Source organism: Coregonus clupeaformis, unplaced genomic scaffold (assembly GCF_020615455.1).
Source record: "Coregonus clupeaformis isolate EN_2021a unplaced genomic scaffold, ASM2061545v1 scaf0091, whole genome shotgun sequence".
Taxonomy (NCBI): domain Eukaryota; kingdom Metazoa; phylum Chordata; class Actinopteri; order Salmoniformes; family Salmonidae; genus Coregonus; species Coregonus clupeaformis.
Genome location: NW_025533546.1, coordinates 582,540 through 610,007, shown reverse-complemented (window position 1 = coordinate 610,007; position 27,468 = coordinate 582,540). Strand labels below are relative to the sequence as shown.

At 41.9% G+C, this 27,468-nt stretch overlaps 1 protein-coding gene across 1 annotated transcript in view; it reads left to right on the top strand.

Moving 5' to 3' along the window:
- The window catches only part of LOC121579086 (cyclic nucleotide-gated cation channel beta-1-like), a 98,838-nt gene that overhangs the window by 35,427 nt on the left and 35,943 nt on the right, over nucleotides 1-27,468 (top strand). Inside the window, exons 7-20 of the mRNA XM_041893367.2 lie at nucleotides 2,946-3,051; nucleotides 3,437-3,481; nucleotides 3,624-3,668; nucleotides 3,811-3,855; nucleotides 3,995-4,039; nucleotides 8,995-9,019; nucleotides 9,173-9,254; nucleotides 9,400-9,497; nucleotides 11,377-11,419; nucleotides 12,313-12,382; nucleotides 12,729-12,753; nucleotides 22,448-22,572; nucleotides 22,797-22,918; nucleotides 23,579-23,722. Coding sequence (XP_041749301.1) covers nucleotides 2,946-3,051; nucleotides 3,437-3,481; nucleotides 3,624-3,668; nucleotides 3,811-3,855; nucleotides 3,995-4,039; nucleotides 8,995-9,019; nucleotides 9,173-9,254; nucleotides 9,400-9,497; nucleotides 11,377-11,419; nucleotides 12,313-12,382; nucleotides 12,729-12,753; nucleotides 22,448-22,572; nucleotides 22,797-22,918; nucleotides 23,579-23,722 — 1,020 coding nt within the window. The remainder of the gene's footprint in view (nucleotides 1-2,945; nucleotides 3,052-3,436; nucleotides 3,482-3,623; nucleotides 3,669-3,810; nucleotides 3,856-3,994; nucleotides 4,040-8,994; nucleotides 9,020-9,172; nucleotides 9,255-9,399; nucleotides 9,498-11,376; nucleotides 11,420-12,312; nucleotides 12,383-12,728; nucleotides 12,754-22,447; nucleotides 22,573-22,796; nucleotides 22,919-23,578; nucleotides 23,723-27,468) is intronic.

Sequence of the window (27,468 nt, the reverse complement as noted above, 5' to 3'; positions counted from 1 at the left end):
GGTGAACACTTCTCCCTCTCTGTCACGGACGCCATGGTTGCCCTTAGTTTGAAGATGCAATCCGGAGACAGGTGTTTTATACAACAGCCTTCTGTGTGTTCTCTTTTCGACTCCCTCCGCATATTTGCGATCAAACGGCAGAGCATTAGCAACACTTTTGCAGTTCTTCGTGATATCTTTCAAAAAACTGCGTTAGAAAGGATTACCTACACACATTATAGACAGAAGCGTGCTACATGGCAGACCAATCTGAACTTATCTCTCGGCATGTCCAGCCGATCCATTATCTCAGCCAATCATGGCTAGTGGGAAGGTTCCTGTCTTTTTCCGTGGCTAAACCAACTAGGCTCATAATTTTCCAGTTGTATTCATATTTACAGATGGCACAACAGTTTGTTATTAAGGCACACCATAGTTTACATGTCCCAGAAGGCATTTATACAACAAAAAAACAATTTGTTTTATACAAAAAAATTGTGTTTACATTCAAATGCCTCTCCTGTGAAGTAGCGAAGTGCGACATACGCCTAGTTTCCTGAAACGAGTCACATTTTTGTTCAGTGTAAATCTAACTCAGCTGATAACTAAACTAACTTGCTTCAACTATAAACACCCTGAAAAATATACTCTCTTAGATATTATTCTAACAAATGCCGCTCATAAGTTTACAGCCAATGGGATATTTGCTAATGAGTTCAGTGACTATTGTCCCATTGCCTGCATAACAGATGTTAAGCTACCAAAATCATGCTCACGCATTATTACAAACAGAAATTATAGGAATTTTTATGAGCACCTTTTTTTGGTCTGATCTGGGGCTGAGTGACTGGTGGGTTATGTCAACAATCACTGACTCAGATCAGGCCCTTTAATTGTTTTATTTCCCTGTTTAACATTAGTAATTGCTAAAATATACTTAAGTATCAAAAGTAAAAGTATAAATAATTTAAAATTCCTTACATTAAACAAAGCAGACGGCACCATTTTCTTGTTTTAAGATTTTAGCCAGGGGCACACTCCAACACTCAGACATCATTTACAAGTTATGCATTTGTTGTTTAGTGAGTCCGCCGGATCAGAGGCAGTAGGGATGACTATGTGTTCTCTTGATAAGTACATGAATTGGACAATTTTCCTGTCCTGCTAAGCATTCAAAATGTAACGAGTACTTTTGGGTGTCAGGGAAAATGTATGGAATAAAAAGTACATTATTTTCTAAATGAATGTAGTGAAGTAAAAGTAAAAGTAGTCAAAAAATATATATAGTAAAGTAAAGTACAGATACCCCCAAAAAGTACATAAGTAGTACTTTAAAGTATTTTTACTTAAGTACATTACACCACTGTAAATATGCACCAATCTGGTTTTAGATCTGGACATAGCACTGTTTCAGCCACTGTTTGTTTTAGATAATGTGTTAAATTACCTAGATTATAAAAAAAAAACATTGTGCTGCCTTATTTATAGACCTTTCCAAGGCATTCGACATCATTGACCATTCCCTACTCATTCAAAAACGGTTTGAAATTAGCCTGGATAAGGAGTCTTGCAAATGGTTTAAGAACTATTTGACAGACAGGGCACAATGTGTGCTTTCTGATGGTGTCAAGTATAGTTTCCTCAATATTACAAAAGGTGTACTGCAGGAGTCGATTTTGGGACCTGTTCTCTTTACTATTTATAAATAATATTGGTCTATGTATGTATTTTGTTACACTACAGAAAGCCCTTGTTGATTCAAAACGTATACTTAATGCAGGCAAAACTAAATATATGTTGTTCTCTAATTCACGGAAAAATGTGTCAGATGGGCTACATATTCACTCATTGGATGGTTCTCTCATCGAGCGGGTTAAATATCAGGGCATTTGGATTGATAAAGAAAGTTTAAAAAACATACTGATGAGCTAGTTAAAAATATACGATTTAAAGTGGGCTTGTACAGCAGAATGTACAGTCAACTTTCCTGCCAGATCTTGACTATGGTGACACCATTTACCAGAATGCAGAAGCCACTACTCTTTGGATGCCGTCAACCATAACGCCCTTCGCTTTATTACAGGTGACAGTTTTAATACTTATCACTGCATCCTGTATCAGAAGGTAGATCACTTCATTACTCCCTTCTTGTTTACAAAGCTTTCAACATACCTCACTTCCCTGTTGAAATATAAACATTAGAGACACCAAACCCGTTCGCAGTGTTGGTTAATTCTTGAGGTCCCGCTTGTCTCCACACAGTTTGGTAAATCCGCCTTTAGTTTTAATGCACCACAGTTATGGAGTATCTTACAAAACAAATTACACCTGGATAGGTCAGTTTAAAACTCTGTTGTTAAATGAGTTCACTGAAGTGTGCAATAGTTTAAATTGATTATTATAGCTTGTTGCAATAAACTGATGTCATGTATTTATAGCTGTCTTGTAGTTTTTTTGTATTTTTGTTGTTGCTGTATTGATGTAATTTTTGTCCTCAGGGCACCATTGTAAATGAGACACTGGTCTCAATTGGGTCCCCATTAATAATTAAAAGTTAATAAATATTGTACTCCATGAGTTTTGTAGATCTCACTAACCTAAATTAATGGGAAAGGTATTAGCACCATCTAAATGCTAATAAATGCTGCCAATCCTTCCCATTCATTTGCATAAATTTTTTATGAATTCCGATTTAGAATGCCATGATGAAAATATTATGTTCAATGTAACAAATATAAGCTACAATACCTGAATTGACTGAATTAAAACCCCTGACCATATTTTGATTATGTCAAACCTACAAAGTCCAAAACTCGTACCAATCCTGCCACTTACGTTACTGTAAACTGCTTGCACTGACCCCCCTCCACTGCCTTCTAGTGCATATATTTAGCAAAGCCACAGACAACGCTGTCAATGAAAGTGGTTGTCAATCAAAACAATTTGCATATTTTATCTCTCCACAGGCAGGGGTCGAGAGTCATGGGCTGGATTGCCCAGGGATTGGCCAGTGTGGTTCCACAGCCTGATTTGAAAAACATGGAGGAGGTGGAGCCTGCGGAGACAACAGAGGTACAGATGGAATGGTCTGACAGGTGCCCTGAAGGGTCCACAGATTTTATTTGAGTAATAACCTGAAGCAGTGTTGTCTGAACTTTCATGTAAGTCAGTTAAATTGGTTGGTTACTTGGTTGTAGTTAAGTGTTGTAGCTATATAACACCCCCTACCCAAAAACAAACTGCACACTAAAAATAAAAAAGTAAAGAGGACTTAGGCAGCCCCTCAAGCATTTGTTAACTTTAATAACTTTAACTTTTAAAAAAATAAAAAAATTCTCAGTGAGAGAGGACCAAAATATATTATTAATGGTTAACGTGTAGCATTAGCTTTCTTTGACTCATCTCTGTCCTGTACTTGGAACCCAGGATAGCCGTTTTTAACAGCATTTCCATTCAGATTGCAGAGGTGAGCAAGGTGCCGGAAGTTAAGAATAAACCCAGCGTAAGTAGCTACATCAAGGGTCTTGCTAATATGCTAAGCAAAATTACTCATGGCTTATGCTAACGTGTAGCATTAGCTTTCTGAAACTCTCAGTTTTGTACTTGGAGCCAGGATAGCCGTGTTTAACAGCATTTACATTCAGATTGCAGAGGTGAGCAAGGCACTGGAGGTTAAGAAAAAACCGATCGTAAGTAGCTACATCAAGGGCCTTGCTAATATGCTAACCTAATTTATTCATGGCTTATGCTAACATGTAGCATTAGCTTTCTCAAACTCTCAGTTCTGTACTCGAAGCCAGGCTAGCCGTGTTTAACAGCATTTCCATTCAGATTGCAGAAGTGAGCAAGTCGCCAGAGGTTAAGAAAAAACCTAGCGTAAGTAGCTACAAGGGCCTTGCTAATATGCTAACCAAAATTACTCATGGCTTATGCTAACGTGTAGCATAAGCTTTATCAGACTCTCAGTTCTGTACTTGGAGCTAAGCGAGTCGTGTTTAACAGAATTTCCATTCAGATTGCAGAAGTGAGCAAAGTGCCGGAGGTTAAGAAAAAAACCAGCGTAAGTAGCTAGCTATAACATGGGCATTGCTATGCTATACTAACTTAAACCCAATGCTAACGGACCTGCTGCAGCCGTGTCCAACCCTAGTTCTAGAGATCCATTCGCCACAATGTCCCATTGCTACCGCTCTCCCACCCCAGATGTGCCTTAAGGCTGAGAGGGCCTGTTCTTGCTGGCCACAATGATTCACTGATATACAGTGAGGGAAAAAAGTATTTGATCCCCTATTGATTTTGTACGTTTGCCCACTGACAAAGAAATGATCAGTCTATAATTTTAATGGTAGGTTTATTTGAACAGTGAGAGACTCTCCACCATGGCCAAGACCAAAGAGCTCTCCAAGGATGTCAGGGTCAAGATTGTAGACCTACATAAGGCTGAAATGGGCAACAAGACCATCGCCAAGCAGCTTGGTGAGAAGGTGACAACAATTGGTGCGATTATTCGCAAATGGAAGAAACACAAAATAACTGTCAGTCTCCCTCGGCCTGGGGCTCCATGCAAGGTCTCATCTCGTGGAGTTGCAATGATCATGAGAATGGTGAGGAATCAGCCCAGAACTACACGGGAGGATCTTGTCAATGATCTCAAGGCAGCTGGGACCATAGTCAACAAGAAAACAATTGGTAACACCCTACGCCGTGAAGGACTGAAATCCTGCAGCGCCCGCAAGGTCCCCCTGCTCAAGAAAGCAAATATACAGGGCCATCTGAAGTTTGCCAATGAACATCTAAATGATTCAGAGGAGAACTGGGTGAAAGTGTTGTGGTCAGATGAGACCAAGATCGAGCTCTTTGGCATCAACTCAACTCGCCATGTTTGGAGGAGGAGGAATGCTGCCTATGACCCCAAGAACACCATCCCCACCGTCAAACATGGAGGTGGAAACATTATGCTTTGGGGGTGTTTTTCTGCTAAGGGGACAGGACAACTTCACCGCATCAAAGGGACAATGGACGGGGCCATGTACCGTCAAATCTTGGGTGAGAACCTCCTTTCCTCAGCCAGGGCATTGAAAATGGGTCGTGGATGGGTATTCCAGCATGACAATGACCCAAAACACACGGCCAAGGCAACAAAGGAGTGGCTCAAGAAGAAGCACATTAAGGTCCTGGAGTGGCCTAGCCAGTCTCCAGACCATAATCCCATAGAAAATCTGTGGAGGGAGCTGAAGGTTCGAGTTGCCAAACGTCAGCCTCGAAACCTTAATGACTTGGAGAAGATCTGCAAAGAGGAGTGGAACAAAATCTCTCCTGAGATGTGTGCAAACCTGGTGACCAACTACAAGAAACGTCTGACCTCTGTGATTGCCAACAAGGGTTTTGCCACCAAGTACTAAGTCATGTTTTGCAGAGGGGTCAAATACTTATTTCCCTCATTAAAATGCAAATCAATTTATAACATGCGTTTTTCTGGATTTTTTTGTTGTTATTCTGTCTCTCACTGTTCAAATAAACCTACCATTAAAATTATAGACTGATCATGTCTTTGTCAATGGGCAAACGTACAAAATCAGCAGGGAATCAAATACTTTTTCCCCCTCGCTGTACATGTCATCCGCTCAAGCAGGTTCTGCAAAGCGCCGATTCCTGTGGTCTAGCTGTTTGATGATCGACGGGGATAGATAACTCTTGACCTGGAGAGAAAAGGGTTTTCCACAATCCCTGATTGGAGAATCATATTTATATGAGTCAGCCATCAAAACAGAATGACATTATCCAATCACATAACATCTCCATTTGGATCTCATCACTTAATTGGCGGTCTTTGGATGAGTTTGACAGCAGTCAGCCCATGTATGCATCACTGTGTATTCTTTTCCAATTGTTAGTGATAATGAATTAGGAACACATGCTCCACACTCTCATACTCCGAGTGCATTCTCAGAGGACGTTCTCTTGAGTACGTTCTTGTGAGGACGAGAGTATGGAGAACGCATAAAACATTACATTTGAAAAGCACTCGCACTCCCCCTACTGTATTACCGCACACTGCACCTCCCCTTTCACTGAACCTTCTTCTAGCCAAGGACAATGGCAACAATAGAGACAAAACAAGATATATACAAAGCAAAAGTTTTTTCATAACTATCAGCAAGCTATATGTTAATCGTAATAATCTAGCTAATCAGATAAATTAACTGTCAAAAATTACCTAAAACGAATGTTATGCAAGGTCAATTCTTCGTGGCTATCTAGCTAGCGAACAGTAGTAGCTAGCCAGTTAACGTTAGCCCTATTGACTTACTATGGGCTTGCAATCTACACACAGGTAGGCAGGTAATGCCAAAATTAACACGTCATTTTGTATTTATTAATATGTATTTATTAACGTGTCAAGATAAAATATTGTAGTAAGGCAACATATGAGATGTGAATGGGAAACATTTCATTCATTCTAAAGTCTGAGTTTATTTTCTCTCGCTTCAGCTCAAATAATGGCCGCCATTGATTTCAATACATTTTGCATCGTTTTTTACGTGGTGCCGTCATATTTCTACGGATACTTTCCGTTGAAGCTTGCATCGATGCATCCTTCAAAATATGTACAAACAGAGTACGCGTCCGAGAAGTGCCCTCCGTACTCCGTTTCACATACTTTTGATTTGGACTCATACTCTGACCCTCACAGGGCACGGTAGTATGCATTTTGAGAAACACCCAGGATCTTTCTTTGGCCCAACTCCTAACCCTGTAGCTGTTCAGGTCCAGAGTTGTTTATCTGTGCAGGTTCCTGCTGTGGCTTGTACAGTATGTGAGACGGCCTTTTAAGACATGAAGAGCTTCGCCCCGTTTAAAAGAAAATTGCAATTTTATGAGAAGCAGCACAAACCTACAGTGCCTTCAGAAAGTACTCACACCCCTTGACTTTTTCCACATTTTGTTGTGTTACTGCCTGAATTTAAAATGATTTTGTGTCGCTGGCCTACACACAAAATCCCATAATGTCAAAGTGGAATTGTGTTTTTAGAAATGTTTACAAATTAATTAAAAATGAAAAGCTGAAATGTCTTGAGTCAATATGTATTCATCCCCTTTGTTATGGCATGTCTAAATAAGTTCAGGAGTAAACATTTGCTTAACAAGTCACATAATAAGTTGCATGGGCTCACTCTGTGTGCAATAATAGTGTTTAACATGATTTTTGAATGACTACCTTATCTCTGTACCCCACACATACAATTATATGTATGGTCCCTCAGTCAAGCAATTAATTTCAAACAGATTCAACCACAAAGACCAGGGAGGTTTTCCAATGCTTTGCAAAGAAGGGCACCTATTGGTAGATGGGTAACAATAAAAAAGTGTCACGATTTAACTAGATATGAACCCAAATGCAGACAACTACACCGAGCCAGAGAAGGTTTAACAGGTTTATTTACAAAAGTTCAATTTGTCCAGGTTTCCAATAATAGGGGAAGAGCAAGTCCAGGTTAACAGGGAGGGTAACAGATCCAGGTTCAGAGCAGGAGTGGTACCGTAACGTCCTAGTGTCCGTGGTGAGTCCAAAAGGAAGGTCCGGTAGTGGTAAGCAGGATGGTGGTGGCAGGAGTGAAGCGGAGGCAGGAGTCAGGTTCCAATAATATGGTAGTCTTGACTATGATCTGACGATGAGTGGCAAGTTTGACCGGGTCTTAAAGGCTGAGGTGATTATGGTGAATGAGCTGCAGCTGGAACCCTGACTCCCGCACACCAGACTTCACTCCTGCAATCAAGGACAGACAGAGGGGAGGGAGAGAGCAGAGAGAGAGCTACCTAGCAGCAGTAGGCCTAACAAAAAGAAGACATTTAATATCCCTTTGAGCATGGTGAAGTTATTAATTACACTTTGGATGGTGTACCAATACACCCAGTCACTACAAAGATACAGGCGTTCTTCCTAACACAGTTGCCGGAGAGGAAGTAAACCGCTCAGCGATTTCACCATGAGGCCAATGATGACTTTAAAAAAAAGTTTAATGGCTGTAATAGGAGAAAACAGAGGATAGATCAACAACATTGTCGCTCCACAATACTAACCTAAATGACAGAGTGAAAAGAAGGAAGCCTGTACAGAATAACAATATTCCAAAACATGCAATAAGGCACTAAAGTAAAAAAAATGTGGCAAAGAAATTAACTTTATTTCCTGAATACAAAGTGTTATGTTTGGGTCAAATCCAACACAACACATTACTCAGTACCACACTTCATATTTTCAAGCATGGTAGTGGTTGCATCATGTTAGAGGTATACTTGTAATCGTTAAAGACTGGGGAGTTTTTTGGGATAAAAATAAACAGAATAGAGCTAAGCACATGCAAAATCCTAGAGCAAAACCATGTTCAGTCTGCTTTCCAACAGCCACTGGGGACAAATTCACATTTCAGCAGGACAATAAACTAAAACACAAGGTCAAATATACACTAGAGTTGCTTACCAAGACGACATTGAAGGTTCTTGAGTGGGCCTAGTTAGTTTTGACTTAAATCAGCATGAAAATCGACGGCAAGAAAATGGCTGTCTAGCAATGATCAACAACCAACTTGACAGAGCTTGAATACTTTTTTAAATAATAATGTGCAAATATTGAACAATCCAGGTGTGCAAAGCTCTTAGAGACTTTCCCAAAAAGACTCACAGCTGTAATCGCTGCCAAAAGTGATTCTAACATGTATTGACTCAGGGGTGAATAGAATGAGATAGTTCTGTAATATGTTCTTGCAAAAATGTGTAAAAACATGTTTTCACTTTGTCATTATGGGGTATTGTGTGTAGATGGGAAAGAAAATACATATTTCATAAATTTTCAGGCAGTAACACAACAAAATGTGGGATAAGTCAAAGGTTATGAATAATTTCTGAAGGCACTGTATGTATACAAACTACTTACACCTCATTACAACACTTCTCTGTAATGTCTGTGAATGTTGAATATTTATAGATTTTCTGTGAATGTTTGTTTCCCTGCAGGTGCATGCTATCCAAGATGTCCCAGGTGAGAGCTAACAACATACTTTTTCTGTGGTTAGAAGTAGTATCATGATGACGGATCATGATAATCATGACATTGCTTGTGGTTCTATTGATGTTGTGGTGGGGGTGATGATGATGATGCTGATGCTGCTGATGATTAACTCCTTATCTCTAGATGCAGAGCCTCTTCCTCATATTCCTGTGGTGGAGGTTATGTCAGATGAAGAGCCTGAAGAGGAGAAGGGAATCCCACCCAGGTGTGTGTGTGTGTGTGTGTACATGCATGTGTGCGTGCATTTGTGCCTCTCTCTTCTTCAATCTCTCTCTTCTACCCACTTTGTTGTCTCCAATGCCATTATAATGTGTGTGTTTGTGACTGTGTGTCGTGTGTTCTGTTCTCAGGGTGTATGAGTGGATCAAGCAGGGTTTTGAGAAGGTGGTTCCCCAGCCAGCTGACATCAACAAAGACGTCTCAGCGAAGGCCGCCTGCCCACAGAAAGGTAGTCTTCTACCACAAAGAGCTCCTGAAATTTATCACAGGGATGCTTGGTGGTGCTGAGCAATAGGTTACTCTATATTGGTTCCACAGCTGATCACCAATCATATATCTTGTTCTGAGGCTAGAAACCTCATGCACCAGCAAGCCTATATATATATACACTGCTCAAAAAAATAAAGGGAACACTTAAACAACACAATGTAACTCCAAGTCAATCACACTTCTGTGAAATCAAACTGTCCACTTAGGAAGCAACACTGATTGACAATACATTTCACATGCTGTTGTGCAAATGGAATAGACAACAGGTGGAAATTATAGGCAATTAGCAAGACACCCCCAATAAAGAAGTGGTTTTGCAGGTGGTGACCAGAGACCACTTCTCAGTTCCTATGCTTCCTGGCTGATGTTTTGGTCACTTTTGAATGCTGGCGGTGCTTTCACTCTAGTGGTAGCATGAGACGGAGTCTACAACCCACACAAGTGGCTCAGGTAGTGCAGCTCATCCAGGATGGCACATCAATGCGAGCTGTGGCAAGAAGGTTTGCTGTGTCTGTCAGCGTAGTGTCCAGAGCATGGAGGCGCTACCAGGAGAAAGGCCAGTACATCAGGAGACGTGGAGGAGGCCGTAGGAGGGCAACAACCCAGCAGCAGGACCGCTACCTCCGCCTTTGTGCAAGGAGGAGCAGGAGGAGCACTGCCAGAGCCCTGCAAAATGACCTCCAGCAGGCCACAAATGTGCATGTGTCTGCTCAAACGGTCAGAAACAGACTCCATGAGGGTGGTATGAGGGCCCGACGTCCACGGGTGGGGGTTGTGCTTACAGCCCAACACCGTGCAGGACGTTTGGCATTTGCCAGAGAACACCAAGATTGGCAAATTCGCCACTGGTGCCCTGTGCTCTTCACAGATGAAAGCAGGTTCACACTGAGCACATGTGACAGACGTGACAGAGTCTGGAGACGCCGTGGAGAACGTTCTGCTGCCTGCAACATCCTCCAGCATGACCGGTTTGGTGGTGGGTCAGTCATGGTGTGGGGTGGCATTTCTTTGGGGGGCCGCACAGCCCTCCATGTGCTCGCCAGAGGTAGCCTGACTGCCATTAGGTACCGAGATGAGATCCTTAGACCCCTTGTGAGACCATATGCTGGTGCGGTTGGCCCTGGGTTCCTCCTAATGCAAGACAATGCTAGACCTCATGTGGCTGGAGTATGTCAGCAGTTCCTGCAAGAGGAAGGCATTGATGTTATGGACTGGCCTGCCCGTTCCCCAGACCTGAATCCAATTGAGCACATCTGGGACATCATGTCTCGCTCCATCCACCAACGCCACGTTGCACCACAGACTGTCCAGGAGTTGGCGGATGCTTTAGTCCAGGTCTGGGAGGAGATCCCTCAGGAGACCATCCGCCACCTCATCAGGAGCATGCCCAGGCGTTGTAGGGAGGTCATACAGGCACGTGGAGGCCACACACACTACTGAGCCTCATTTTGACTTGTTTTAAGGACATTACATCAAAGTTGGATCAGCCTGTAGTGTGGTTTTCCACTTTAATTTTGAGGGTAACTCCAAATCCAGACCTCCATGGGTTGATAAATGTGATTTCCATTGATAATTTTTGTGTGATTTTGTTGTCAGCACATTCAACTATGTAAAGAAAAAAGTATTTAATAAGATTATTTAATTCATTCAGATCTAGGATGTGTTATTTAAGTGTTCCCTTTATTTTTTTGAGCAGTGTATATATATATATACATATATATATATATATTTTTTTTTTAAATATATATATTTATATATATATATATATGTATATATATATATATTTATTTATTTTACATCTGTTGCATATTTATGAGCTGTTTGTTCTGCCCTTGCAGTGACCTCCTCCTCTCCGGAAGCTGAAGAGGAGGCCAAAGAAAAGTGAGTCTTACAGACCTGTACTCTGTTGTATTTACACTACAAGCTCATTGATACACAAACATGCACTAATTAATGTAAATATTACAGATAGTACAGAGGTTGTAAAGGGAACAATTTGAACAGTTTAATGGGGGGAAAACATTTCCTGCAATCTCTTTAACGTTGTTGTATTGTTATGTATCTGTTGACAGTGAGGAGGAGAAACAGCCCAAGTATGTGACAAAATGACCGCAGCTTATAATTGGCAGGAAATGCCATGCTTAGCTATCAAAGCCCCTCCTACCTAAAGGCAGAGTTAGGAAGCTTTGTACCATAGCTGTATCAGACTACCCTGCATGTTGTGTAAGCCCCTCACATTTTGGGGAAAAGACCTGGATGTTTTATATGGCTGCTTCCGTTACTGCCTCACCCTAGCAGCTTTTGGCCCACCTAGAGAGTGGCAAAAAAGCAGGAAAATATAATTCTACCCTGTCTACTCTACATTACCTGCTAAGAGCATTGAACCAGTAACCGAAAGGTTGCTGATTCGAATCCCCCTGAGCAATGCAGTTAACCTCCAACAACAACTGCTCCCCGGGTGCCGATGACATTAATTAAGGCAGCCCCCCGCACCTCTCTGATTCAGAGGGGTTGGGTTAAATGCAGAAGACACATTTCGGTTGAATGCATTCAGTTGAGCAACTGACTAGGTATCCCCTTTCCCTTCCAAATGGTCTGACACAATCTATACGCTGCTATAACATGGCAACGGCTTGCAAACGCATTCTCTGACGCTGTTATATCATAGTAATAGCCCTGAAATGTGCTATACTGCTAAAGCATGATAGCAGCTGTTAAACATGCCCTGTGATGTAGACAGTCCATATTCTAATATCTCTGTTCTCCTTCTACAGTGTGGTTGGCTGGATTGTTCAGGGCTTTGGTCGTATGTTACCTCAGCCTGTCCTGACTCCCAGTGGATCGGTGAGTGACTAACCTCATAATGACACAAGGCAACAAACCAGGATAGTATTCATTAAGGCACATTGTAGCAAAACACTTTGCATGATAAACCACATTTCTTATTGGATAAGTTCAGGTAGTCCTTCCCTGTTTCAGTACAGTTTCTTCCGTTTGGTGCTTAATGAAGAATGAACAAGACCCTAGTTTTGGGTTGGATATTAGGCTGGGGAGTTCTTTAGAATCAAATGATAATTTTTATTCAAAGTTGTTCTTAAACTTCATCTAAACAGGACATAGCTGAAAGAGGATGTAGGTAAATGGAAACTAAAGTCTAAAATCTTTTGTTTTGTGTCTCCCCCTCTGACAGGAGAACGCTGAGGCTGTGCAGAACAGTAAGTAAAGCTGTTCTCATGGTTTTCTCATACACATACAGCATCTCACAGAACACGTTTTCAGATGCTTTAGCCCACTAAGTAATTGGCTGATCATAAAACTCAAAATGGTGTTCAGAAAACGATCAGCATTATGGTCATATAAAATCAAAACAGTATACAAAGAAGTCTGAACTTCCAATAGACAACAGACAGGCAGGACAACAGAGAGTACAACCAGACATTGGCACTGTTCCTTTGAGTCTGGTATCAGTTGTGGACACAGTGACCGGAGTTATGCTTTGAGGTAGTTTGATTGATTGATCAGTGTAGTGGGGCGGTGATTTGCAGGTTCATTGATTGGTTGATTGGTTAATTACAGGGTGTATTGATTGGTTGATTAGGGTGAGTGTCCATGATGAGGCAGACTCTAACTGGGCTCCTCTTCTCAATCTGTTTCAGGGGGGAAGGTGTGCTGAGAGCCCCTTAAACAAAAGGAGAAGGAAGACTGGGAAAAAGTTGCTCACAAAAACATATACACACACATAGAAGAGGAGACTAAACCACAGGCACACACTTACCAGAGGAGGCTGGTGGGAGGAGCTATAGGAGGACAGGCTCATTGTAATGGCTGGAATGGCATAAATGGAATGGAGTCAAACATGTGTCTTCCATATGTTTAACCTAACGTAGCAGACGTAAAAGAAATGCCTGAGCGGAGTTCCCATATCTGGTTTTCAGCGGAAAAGGAACCTAGGTTGAAGATGCTGTATCCCTGAAAACCAGATGTATCCAGTTGTTGGCAACTCCGCTAAGGGTGCCATATGTTTGATGTGTTTGATTACATTACAATGAGTCCGTCCTCCTATAGCTCCTCCCACCAGCCTCCTCTGACACACACATAGATAGAAATAATAAATGGCTCTGTAAAGCAATAGAGCTTTCAGTTCTTGCGCAGCTATAACGCATAATGCACTTTTCCCCTCTCCTTCCCACAAACGATTGAACCAATGATAAGTGATTCTGAATTAAATTACTAATTATGTTTAAATACCCATAAACCAGCAGAATTAGCTAAGCATGGGATTGAATGTAGCCTAATTTACAAAGGCTGTGTTTAACAGGCAGCTCAATTTACATATGTCAATTATTTGGCATATCTGAAACATATATGATCTTTCCCCCAAATTCTAAACAGCTAAAAAAACATGGAATCTGATCTTTTAAGTTCTGATTTATACCACATCCGTATGTGGCTCTGATATGATTATGATGCTCCATATGCAACCTCAGTGTGGATGCTCAGATCAAATAAAAAATGTTGCTCTGAAAGGTTGTGGGGTTTTTACATGAAAAAAAATAAGTAAATTAGCATTGCATATGTGTGCTATTTCAGAGGCTACATGAGTGTCAATGTGCAAATCTGTCCCTTATAAAACTGAGTGTGAACAGTCAGAAAAAAAAGTTGGATATGAAACAAAATCTGAATAGGGTTGCTAGGATGGCTGTGTAAACATAGCCAAATGGGTTTATTGTGCTTTCGATGCTATGATCATTATCTGTTAGAATCATCACTTTGGAGACAATATCTCACTCTAATAGCAATGGCACAATGATGCTAATGATTATTCCATAAACAATTATCTCCAAAAAGCCTAGGAATCTCAAAAAGCATAGGAATTCTGTTTTCTCCAGAGAGACAGGGTGATCACAGCTAGTATAAGCGGTCATGCTTTTGCCAATACTTCCATTCTCATGTTAAACAGTGTAGAATCAATACACTGCTATCAATTGTTTTTAGAGTGCATGGAATCGTGACAATAAAAAAAGTTGGATTGGCTAGCACTATATTTCACACACGGTTTGTAGTCGACGTACTGTTAGCATAGTACACACTACTGTTAGTACTGTTGTTATTATGTTTGTCAAATGAGACAAACATAGTAACTAGCTAAGCCCAGGCAGATATCCTATTCTTATGAAGATGTTGTTATATTATATGCAGTTTGTTTATGATTAATAAAGAGTTTGAAATGCAGTCTGGTGTATTGTGTGACAGTCATTCAATCTACCAATCAATCTACAAATCAATCTACCAATCAATCAATCAATCAATTAGGCTTATACCTATAAATATTCTAACAGCCAAGTATATGAAGGGGTCTGAATTACATGATATGATTAAAAGATGGGTATATTGTATTTGTTGAATATATTTTCAAGGGATCCGTACAGCTAATGCTAACCTTTTGTAAAGCACAGTACAGCAATGAATTGTAGCGACCTTAAGCCAACACCTAGCGACCTAGTCAAGAGGTTTGTTCCTCTTGGCATATTTTAGAATAAAGCTGTAACGTAACAAAATGTGGTAAACGTCAAGGGGTCTGAATACTTTCCGAATGCGCTGTACCCCTATTCCTCAGCCCCAATATCTATATACCTCAGCCCACTTACCCACACACCTAATCCCAATTACTCACACATCCCAGCCCTGTTACCCTCATGCCCTAACACTAACACCCAGAATCATTAGATCACTTGTTTTGGTACTGCCCTGTTTTTGGTCGTAGGTTCAGGAATGGCTGAAAAATTGCAACATTTACTTGGAGCTAACTCTGCAAATAGCACTGCTGGGTGATTTGAAAAGTCATAGTCAATCGATCAATAATATAATAATACTTAATTTACAATCTGTAGAAACTATGAAAATAGAAAGGTTCAGAACTTTTGTGAAACATCACAGCACAGTGGGAAAATATATGGCAGCTGGTCTTCAGAGATACAGTAGATGTGAGGGGTTGAGGGTAGCAGAAGGCTGGGACTAAAAACAAACAAAAGATAAGTAATGTAAAATATAATGTCCGTAAAATGTATATAGTATGTATAAGCTGGAAGTAGAAGCCTAAGTATTGTTGTCCATTAGTTTACTCCAATTAGGAAAGGGGTGGTAGGGTTAGTGGGAAATAATAAAGAAGGAAAATATATTTTAAAATATATATATTTACAAATGTTATATATATGAGGTATTGGAAATGATGCAGACAATTACATTGATAGATACCACAATCTATCGGCAATATTAAAGCTCATCTAAAAAAAACACTAACACCCACATCCCAGTACCCTAATATTGATACAATCAAGTACAGATACACCCATATCCTAGCCCTAAATGCCCTATTTGTTATTCATAAACCCCAGTTCCTTTGCCAATACACCTCATCCATGTTACTTGCCTATCTCAGCCCTGTTACCCACTTTCCCTAGACCTGTATTCCCCAAGTCACCAACAGTAACCTGTTGGGCACACCCCAACACTGTTATTTGTATATCTTAGTCCTGTGACCTCTGACCTGTATACGCTAATCATGTCATGGATAAACTCATAGTACAGTGGTATAACACATGTGCCACAGCCCCATTCATTTTCATACCACAAACTTGTTGCCAGAAAGGATTTGAGCCTTGTGTATCCCTACTCCACATCACTCGTATAAACCAGGTAAATCCATGGGCATACTGATATAAGACAGGTCTACCCCAGTGCCCAAGCCTCAACATTCATACAAACCAGGTCTACACTTGCACTTCAGCCTCAATATCCTTACAGACCAGGTGTACATATGTACATCTAACCCAATATAGATTTTTTTTTAACAGGTCGACTGTTACATGTCACTGCCAATTGTCATAAAAATAGGTGTACTTATGCATTTCAGCGCCACAATTCATACAAACCTAGTCTACACCTGTACTTCAGCTCCAATTTACATACCTACAAAGTCTGCACCTGTGCTTGAACACAATTAGTCAACTAAGCCTGGTCCTCTGTAGCTCAATTGGTAGAGCATGGCGCTTGTAACGCCAGGGTAGTGGGTTCGATCCCCGGAACCACCCATATGTAAAAAAAGTAAAAATAATGTATGCACACATGACTGTAAGTCGCTTTGGATAAAAGCGTCTGCTAAATGGCATATTAAATATGCCGTAGCCTGAATACTCATAAACTGTACACCAGGTCTACCCCTGCAACTCAGCTCGAGTACTACTACTGTACAAACCAGGTCTACACATTTGACTGAGTCCCAATACTAATATAAACAAGATCTACACCTGCATATTTCAGCCCAAATACCCATACGAACCAGGTTTACACCTGTGGCTATGTCCCAATACTCTGATATACCAGGTCTACCTTTGTGTCTATTCAGCAAAACGCACATAAACCAGATCTACCATTTTGGAAGAGAAACTAAAACAAACCTATTGACATAAAATATTTGTTAAATTATTACACTTTTTCAGTGTATGGGTCTATTTGTATTTATTATGGATCCCCATTAGCTGCTGCCAAGGCAGCGGCTACTCTTCCTGGGGTCCAGCAAAATTAAGGCAGTTTTAAAAACATTACAATACATTCACAACAGATTTCACAACACATTAAGTGTGTGTCCTCAAGCCCCTACTCTACTACCACATACAGTGAGGGAAAAAAATATTTGATCCCCTGCTGATTTTGTACGTTTGCCCACTGACAAAGACATGATCAGTCTATAATTTTAATGGTAGGTTTATTTGAACAGTGAGAGACAGAATAACAACAAAAACATCCAGAAAAACGCATGTCAAAAATTTTAGTAATTTATTTGCATTTTAATGAGGGAAATAAGTATTTGACCCCTCTGCAAAACATGACTTAGTACTTGGTGGCAAAACCCTTGTTGGCAATCACAGAGGTCAGACGTTTCTTGTAGTTGGCCAACAGGTTTGCACACATCTCAGGAGGGATTTTGTCCCACTCCTCTTTGCAGATCTTCTCCAAGTCATGAAGGTTTTGAGGCTGACGTTTGGCAACTCGAACCTTCAGCTCCCTCCACAGATTTTCTATGGGATTAAGGTCTGGAGACTGGCTAGGCCACTCCAGGACCTTAATGTGCTTCTTCTTGAGCCACTCCTTTGTTGCCTTGGCCGTGTGTTTTGGGTCATTGTCATGCTGGAATACCCATCCACGATCCATTTTCAATGCCCTGGCTGAGGGAAGGAGGTTCTCACCCAAGATTTGACAGTACATGGCCCCGTCCATCGTCCCTTTGATGTGGTGAAGTTGTCCTGTCCCCTTAGCAGAAGAACAACCCCAAAGCATAATGTTTCCACCTCCATGTTTGATGGTGGGGATGGTGTTCTTGGGGTCATAGGCAGCATTCCTCCTCCTCCAAACACGGCGAGTTGAGTTGATGCCACAAAGATCGATTTTGGTCTCATCTGACCACAACACTTTCACCCAGTTCTCCTCTGAATTATTCAGATGTTCATTGGCAAACTTCAGACGGGCCTGTATATGTGCTTTCTTGAGCAGGGGGACCTTGCGGGTGCTGCAGGATTTCAGTCCTTCACGGCGTAGTGTGTTACCAATTGTTTTCTTGGTGACTATGGTCCCAGCTTCCTTGAGATCATTGACAAGATCCTCCTGTGTAGTTCTGGGCTGATTCCTCACCGTTCTCATGATCATTGCAACTCCACGAGGTGAGATCTTGCATGGAGCCCTAGGCCGAGGGAGATTGAAAGTTATTTTGTGTTTCTTCCATTTGTGAATAATCGCACCAACTGTTGTCACCTTCTCACCAAGCTGCTTGGCGATGGTCTTGTAGCCCATTCCAGCCTTGTATAGGTCTACAATCTTGTCCCTTACATCCTTGGAGAGCTCTTTGGTCTTGGCCATGGTGGAGCGTTTGGAATCTGATCGATTGATTACTTCTGTGGACAGGTGTCTTTTATACAGGTAACAAGCTGAGATTAGGAGCACCCCTTTAAGATTGTGCTCCTACTCTCAGCTCGTTACCTGTATAAAAGACACCTGGGAGCCAGAAATCTTTCTGATTGAGAGGGGGTCAAATACTTATTTCCCTCATTAAAATGCTAATCAATTTTTAACATTTTTGACATGCGTTTTTTCTGGATTTTTTTGTTGTTATTCTGTCTCTCACTGTTCAAATAAACCTACCATTACAATTATAGACTGATCATTTCTTTGTCAGTGGGCAAACGTACAAAATCAGCAGGGGATCAAATACTTTTTTCCCTCACTGTATCTACAACACAAAATCCATGTGTACGTGTGTGTATGCATGTGTCTGTGCCTATGTTTGTGTTGTTAATTTTACTGCTTGCATGAGTTACTTGATGTGGAATAGAGTTCCATGTAGTCATTGCTCTATGTAGTACTGGGTGCCTCCCATAGTCTGTTCTGGACATGGGGACTGTGAAGAGACCTCTGGTGGCATGTCTTGTGGGGTATGCATGGGTGTCCTAGCTGTGTGCTAGTAGTTCAAACAGACATCTTGGTGCATTCAACATGTCAATACCTCTCACAAATACAAGTAGTGATGAAGTCAATCTCTCCTCCACTTTGAGCCAGGAGAGATTGACATGCATATTATTAATGTTAGCTCTCTGTGTACATCCAAGGGCCAGCTGTGCTGCCCTGTTCTGAGCCAATTGCAATTTGCAAGTCCCTCTTTGTGGCCCCTGACCACACGACTGAGTCCAGGTGCAACAAAACTAGAGCCTGTAGGACCTGCCTTGATGATAGTGCTGTTAAGAAGGCAGAGCAGCGCTTTATTATGGACAGACTTCTCCCCATCTTAGCTACTGTTGTATCAATATGTTTTGACCATGACAGTTTACAATCCAGGGTTACTCCAAGCAGTTTAGTCACCTCAACTTGCTCAATTTCCACATTATTCATTACAAGATTTAGTTGACGTTTAGGGTTTAGTAAATGATTTGTCCCAAAAACAATGCTTTCAGTTTTTGAAATATTTAGAACTAAGTTATTCCTTCTTTGTTAAGTGTTGCAGTCATTTCCGTCTCTGTAGTAGCTGACATGTATAGTGTTGAGTCATTCGCATACATAGACACACTGACTTTATTCAAAGCCAGTGGCATGTCGTTAGTAAGGATTGAAAAAAGTAAGGGGCCTAGACAGCTGCCCTGGGGAATTCCTGATTCTACCTGGATTATGTTGGAGGGGCTTCCAATAAATAACACCCTCTTTATCCACAATATAGCAAGGGGTATAAAGCCATAACACATAACTTTTACCAGCAGCAGATTATGACCGACAATGTCAAAAGCCACACTGAAGTCTAACAAAACAGCCCCCACAATATTTGTATAATCAATTTCTCTCAGCCAATCACAAGCTGTGCTTGTCGAATGTCCTTCCCTATAAGCGTGTTGAAAGTCTGGTAATTCCCCCGTGGCAATTCCCCCAAAAATAACAAAATATGACATTTTACAGTCAAAATCACTGATTTAAATATATTATGTAAAGGCTAATGGACAATCGTCAAATCATCTGTAAGATCATCTTGATCAAGTACAGTTGAAGTCCGAAGTTTACATACACTTAGGTTGGAGTCATTAAAACTAGTTTTTCAACCACTCCACAAATGTGTTGTTAACAAACTATCGTTTTGGCAAGTCGGTTAGGACATCTACTTTGTGCATGACACAAGTAATTTTTCCAACAATTGTTTACAGACATATTATTTTACTTATAATTCACTGTATCACAATTCCAGTGGGTCAGAAGTTTACATACACTAAGTTGACTGTGCCTTTAAACAGCTTGGAAAATTCCAGAAAATGATGTCATGGCTTTAGAAGCTTCTGATAGGCTAATTGACATAATTTTAGTCAATTGGAGGTGTACCTGTGGATGTATTTCAAGGCCTACCTTCAAACTCAGTGCCGCTTTGCTTGACATCATGGGAAAATCAAAAGAAATCAGCCAAGACCTCAGAAAAAACAAATCTAAATGCCTGAAGGTACCACGTTCATCTGTACAAACAATAGTATGCAAGTATAAACACCTTGGGACCACGCAGCCGTCATACCGCTCAGGAAGGAGACGCATTCTGTCTCCTAGAGATGAACGTACTTTGGTGCGAAAAGTGCAAATCAACCCTAGAACAACAGCAAAGGACCTTGTGAAGATGCTGGAGGAAACAGGTACAAAAGTATCTATATCCACAGTAAAATGAGTCCTATATCGACATAACCTGAAAGGCCGCTCTGCAAGGAAGAAGCCACTGCTCCAAAACCGCCATAAAAAAGCCAGACTATGGTTTGCAACTGCACATGGGGACAAAGATCGTAATTTTTGGAGAAATGTCCTCTGGTCTGATGAAACAAAAATAGAACTGTTTGGCCATAACGACCATCGTTATGTTTGGAGGAAAAAGGGGCAGCTTGCAAGCCGAAGAACACCATCCCAACAGTGAAGCACGGGGGTGGCAGCATCATGCTGTGGGGGTGCTTTGTTGCAGGAGGGACTGGTGCACTTCACAAAATAGATGGCATCATGACGAAGGAAAATTATGTGGATATATTGAAGCAACATCTCAAGACATCAGTCAGGAAGTTAAAGCATACTTCCAAAGTTGTGGCAAAATGGCTTAAGGACAACAAAGTCAAGGTATTGGAGTGGACATCACAAAGCCCTGACCTCAATCCTATAGAAAATGTGTGGGCAGAACTGAAAAAGCGTGTGCGAGCAAGGAGGCCTACAAACCTGACTCAGTTACACCAGCTCTGTCAGGAGGAATAGGCCAAAATTCACCCAACTTATTGTGGGAAGCTTGTGGAAGGCTACCCGAAACATTTGACACAAGTTAAACAATTTAAAGGCAATGCTACCAAATACTAATTGAGTGTATGTAAACTTCTGACCCACTGGGAATGTGATGAAAGAAATAAAAGCTGAAATAAATCATTCTCTCTACTATTATTCTGACATTTCACATTCTTAAAATAAAGTGGCGATCCTAACTGACCTAAAACAGGGAATTTTTACTTGGATTAAATGTCAGGAATTGTGAAAAATTGAGTTTAAATGTTTTTGGCTAAGGTGTATGTAAACTTCCGACTTCAACTGTATATCCATAACCCACTTAACTTCAATCTGCTGAAAAAATAAATAATCTGCTATGATTAAATATATACTGTATAATAAATTAGAGCCACTGTATTTTCCCATTGGTCGCAAATATGACCACTAAGATATTTTATATTCCACAAGCATCATGGATTCAATGTATTGAAAATTAAAGCACATATGTAAACTACACACTTTAAACATTATATTTGAAGTTGTTGAATACAGACTTCTGGTGCCAAATTAATCTGTAAAAGTACACCTTGGAGATTTATGCTTGTGGTCCTGTGACCATTTTGAGAAATCATATGAAACTTCTCTGAATAATATTAGACACCTTAGTAATGCATAGTATGACTTATTTGTTGATAAGTAAAACTTTAATTTCTGTAGAACCTGTTAATTACAACAACAACAACAAAAAAACTATTGTGACTGATGGCATTAAATGGGTTGCCGAAAATGCTGTTATCGAGGTAATTTCCTTAGTAGGTGAAGTCAGAGGTCAGCATGTTGGAGAAGTCGAAGCTCAGGGATGATAGACAAGCTTCCCACTAGTTATTACCAGTTGGAGGGGCTTTCAAGTGGATTTTTTCCAGTCATATGTGATAAATACCACATTCCCACTTGGTTATGAATACAGTTTAAGCCTTAATTGGGTGTTGAATATGAGGTCTCTCTTTTTTTGATTGGTTGATCCCACCCTATTGTTCCATATCCTCTAACACCACTGACGCACCTCCTTTTCCTGCAATTTGTTTCCTATTTCCTGTTTAGTCCTCATCCTGCAGGGCCATGAAGACATGGTTCTGGAGGAGGTGGACCCGGATTGGGAGAAGAAAGAGAACAAAGCGGCTCAGGGAGCAGCCCTTCTCCAGGCCTTACCCTCACTCCTACCCCAGGTCAGAGGCAGAGTCAAACAGCCTTGCTGGTAGTCACTAGATTACCATGCTTGAATGGACAAAAGTGGCAGTAGCTTCAAAGCTGATCAGAAAGTCACCAACATGTTATGACGAAACAAAACTGTTTCATTTTCATAATGGAAATGCCATTGAACTTAATAATGTTCTTTTTCTGGAGCTGCAATAGCCATACTCTCTGTATGTACTGTATTTCTCTGTCGCAGCAGGTTATGGCCATGCAACAAGAACCAGAGGATGCAGAGACACAGACAGAGAGATGGACTCCCCTCATGGAGAGCATCAAGAAAGAAGCAGAGGAGGCTGCTATGGTGAAAGTGGAAGAGAAGTAATAAAAGACTCCATCTGTTTTCCTCTTCCTCCTATTCCCTCTTTATTCTTCCCTCTGTCTCACACTCACATTTTTACAATCTCATATTTTTCCCAGAGATCTGTCTCCCGTTTTCTGTATGTGTGATGAGTGTGATTAGAAGGAGTCAGGCGCAGGAGGGTAAATCACAGAATACAGAGTTTATTCTGTTGTACACAGTTGCGCTGGATAGCGACAACAAAATAGAGGCACAGGGGAACAATCTACCCCGGCAATACAAGGTACGAGTAGCTCCAACAAAATACAGGCACAGGGAAATAATCTACCCCGGCAATACAAGGTATGAGTAGCTCCACTGAGCTACACTCAACTCACATAAAACAATCACCCACAAGGACAAGGGGGCAGAGGGAACAATTATACACAGACTACTGAGGGGATATGAACCAGGTGTGTGTAATTGACAAGACAAGACAAATGGAATGATGATATATGGAGCGGCAATGGCTAGTAAGCCGGTGACGACGAACGCCGAAGCCTGCCCGAACAAGGAGGGGAGGCAGCCTCGGCGGAAGTTGTAACAGTATGAGTGATGAATTGGGACTGGCTGTTGAGTTCACCAATGCCTTTTGGCTCTGTGTGATTGTCTGATGTATTGACCCCTGACCTGGTCTCCAGGCTGCAGCAGCAGTTAGAAGAAGCAAGGATGGCTGAGGAGGTGGCCAGGCAGGCGGCTGAGATGGCAGTTAGACAACTAGAGGAGGAGCAGGCTGCCAGTGCCCAGAGGGCCACAGACTCACAGCAGGAGGCTGATGGAGAGCAGTAAGTCCCACACACACACGCACACACAGAGAAACACATACACACATATACAGTACCAGTCAAAAGTTTGGACACACCTACTCATTCAAGAGTTTTTCTTTATTTTTACTATTTTTTACATTGTAGAATAATAGTGAAGACATTAACACTATGAAATAACACATCTGGAATCATGTAGTAACCAACAAAGTGTTAAACAAATCAAAATGTTTTATATTTGAGATTCTTCAAATAGCCACCGTTTGCCTTGATGACAGCTTTGCACACTCTTGGCATTCTCTCAACCAGCTTCACCTGGAATGCTTTTCAAATCAAACAAATCAAATGTTATTTGCCACATGCTCCGAATACAACATGTGTAGACCTTACAGTGAAATGCAACCAGTCAGGATGCTCTCGATGGTGCAGTTTAGACCTTTTTGAGGATCTGATTATTTTCAGGAATAGGCTTTGTTGTGTCCTCTTCACGACTGTCTTGGTGTGTTTGGACCATGATAGTTTGTTGGTGATGTGGACACCAAGGAACTTAAAGCTCTCAACCTGTTCCACTACAGCCCCATCGATGAGAATGGGGGCGTGCTCACTCCTCTTTTTTTCCTGTAGTCCACAATCATCTCCTTTTTCTTGATCACGCTGAGGGAGAGGTTGTTATCCTGGCACCACACGGCCAGGTCTCTGACCTCCTACCTATAGGCTGTCTCATCGTTGTCGGTGATCAGGCCTACCACTGTTGTGTCGTCGGCAAACGTAATGATGGTTGGAGTCGTGCCTGGCCATGCAGTCAAGGGTGAACAGGGAGTGGCGCAGTGGTCTAAGGCCCTGCATCGCAGTGCTAACTGTGCCACTAGAGATCCTGGTTCGAATCCAGGCTCTGTCGCCGCCGGCCACGACCGGGAGACTCATGGGCGGGGCACAATTGGCCCAGCGTCGTCCAGGGTAGGGGAGGGAATGGCCGGCAGGGATGTAGCTCAGTTGATAGAGCATGGCGTTTGCAACGCCAGGGTTGTGGGTTCGATTCCCACGGGGGGCCAGTATAAAAAAAATATGTATTCACTAACTGTAAGTCGCTCTGGATAAGAGCGTCTGCTAAATGGCTAAAATGTAAATGTAATGAGTACAGGAGGGGACTGAGCACGCACCCCTGAGGGGCTCCCGTGTTGAGGATCAGCGTGGCAGATGTGTTGTTACCTACCCTTACCACCTGGGGGCGGCCCATCATGAAGTCCAGGATCCAGTTGCAGAAGGAGGTGTTTAGTCCCAGGGTCCTTAGCTTAGTGATGAGCTTTGAGGGCACTATGGTGTTGAACGCTGAGCTGTAGTCAATGAATAGCATTCTCACGTAGGTGTCCTCTTGTCCAGGTGGGAAACGGTAGTGTGGAGTGCAATAGAAATTGCATCATCTGTGAATCTGTTGGGGCGGTATGCAAATTGGAGTGGGTCTAGGGTTTCTGGGATAATGGTGTTGATTTGAGCCATGACCAGCCTTTCAAAGCACTTCATGGTTACAGACGTGAGTGCTACGGGTCGGTAGTCATTTAGGCAGGTTATCTTAGTGTTCTTTGGTACAGGGACTATTGTGGTCTGCTTGAAACATGTTGGTATTACAGACTCAGTCAGGGACATGTTGAAAATGCCAGTGAAGACACTTGCCAGTTGGTCAGCATATGCTCAGAGTACAAGTCCTGGTAATCCATCTTGTGAATGTTGACCTGCTTAAAAGTCTTAATCACATCGGCTACGGAGAGCGTGATCACATAGTCATCCGGAACAGCTGATATGCTCATGCATGCTTCAGTGTTGCTTGCCTCGAAGCAAGCATAGAAGTGATTTAGCTCGTCTGGTAGGCTCGTGTCACTGGGCAGCTCGCGGCTTTGCTTCCCTTTGTAGTCTGTAATAATTTGCAAGCCCTACCATATCGGACGAGCATCGGATCCGGTGTAGTACGATTCAATCTTAGTCCTGTATTGACTCTTTGCCTATTTGATGGTTCGTCGGAAGGCATAGTGGGATTTCTTATAAGCGTCCGGGTTAGAGTCCCACTCCTTGAAAGCGGCAGCTCCACCATTTAGCTCAGTGCGGAGGTTTCCTGTAATCCATGGCTTCTGGTTGGGGTATGTACGTAAGGTCACTGTGGGGACGACGTCATCGATGCACCAGTGAATGATGTGGTGTACTCCTCAATGCCATCGGAAGAATCCCGGAACATATTCCAGTCCGTGCTAGCAAAACAGTCCTGTAGCTTAGCATCTGCGTCATCTGACCACTTCCTTATTAACCAAGTTACTGGTGCTTCCTGCTTTAGTTTTTGCTTATAAGCAGAAATCAGGAGGGCAGAATTATGGTCAGATTTGCCAAATGGAGGGCAAGGGAGAGCTTTGTACGCGTCTCTGTATGTGGAGTAAAGGTGGTCTAGAGATTTTTTCCCTCTGGTTGCACATTTAACATGCTGGTAGAAATTAGGCAGAATGAATGTAAGTTTCCTTGCATTAAAGTCCCCGGCCACTAGGAGCGCTGCCTCTGCATGAGCATTTTCCTGTTTGCTTATGGCCTTATATAGCTCATTGGGTGCAAACTTAGTGACAGCATCGGTTTGTGTTGGTTAATAGACAGCTATGAAAAATATAGAAGAAAAATCTCGTTAATAGTGTGGTCTACAGCGAGCGAAACATTAGTATTAGATTTTATGCACCAGCTGTTGTTTACAAATATACACAGACTGCCACCCCTTGTCTTACCGGAGTCAGCCGTTCTATCCTGCAGATGTAGCGTATATCCCGCCAGCAGTATGTTATCCATGTCGTCGTTCAGCCACGACTCGGTGAAACATAAGATATTACCGTTTTTAATTTCCCGTTGGTAGGATATCCTTGATCTTAGGTCGTCCATTTTGTTTTCAAATGATTGTACGTTGGCTAATAGGATTGATGGAAGAGGCAGATTACTCGCTCGCCGTCAGATCCTTACAAGGCACCCCGACCTACGTCCACGATATCTCTGTCTCTTTCTCATGCGAATGACAGGGATTTGGGCCTTGTCGGGTGTCTGTAGAACTCGTTGAAGAAAAAATCTTCATCCAATACGAGGTGAGTAATCAATGTCCTGATATGCAGAAGCTCTTTTTGGTCATAAGAAACGGTGGCAGAAACATTATGTACAGAATAAATTACAAATAATAATCCAGGCTCTGTCGTAGCCGGCTGCGACCGGGAGACCCATGGGGCGGCGCACAATTGGCCTAGCGTCGTCCAGGGTAGGGGAGGGAATGGCCGGCAGGGATGTAGCTCAGTTGGTAGAGCATGGTGTTTGCAACGCCAGGGTTGTGGGTTTGATTCCCACGGGGGGCCAGTATAAAAAAAATAATGTATGCACTCACTAACTGTAAGTCGCTCTGGATAAGAGCGTCTGCTAAATGACTAAAATGTAAATGTAAAATGTAAATGTAAATAATGCAAAAAAACACACATAATAGCACAATTGGTTAGAGGGCCGTAAAACGGCAGCCATCTCCTCCGGCGCCGTCTTGAAGGAGTTACCACATATGCTGAGCACTTGTTGGCTGCTTTTCCTTCACTCTGCCGTCCTACTCATCCCAAACCATCTCAATTGGGTTGAGGTCGGGGGATTGTGGAGGCCAGGTCATCTGATGCAGCACTCCATCACTCTCATTCTTGGTAAGATAGCCCTTACACAGCCTGGAGGTGTGTTGGGTCATTGTCCTGTTGAAAAACAAATGATAGTCCCACTAA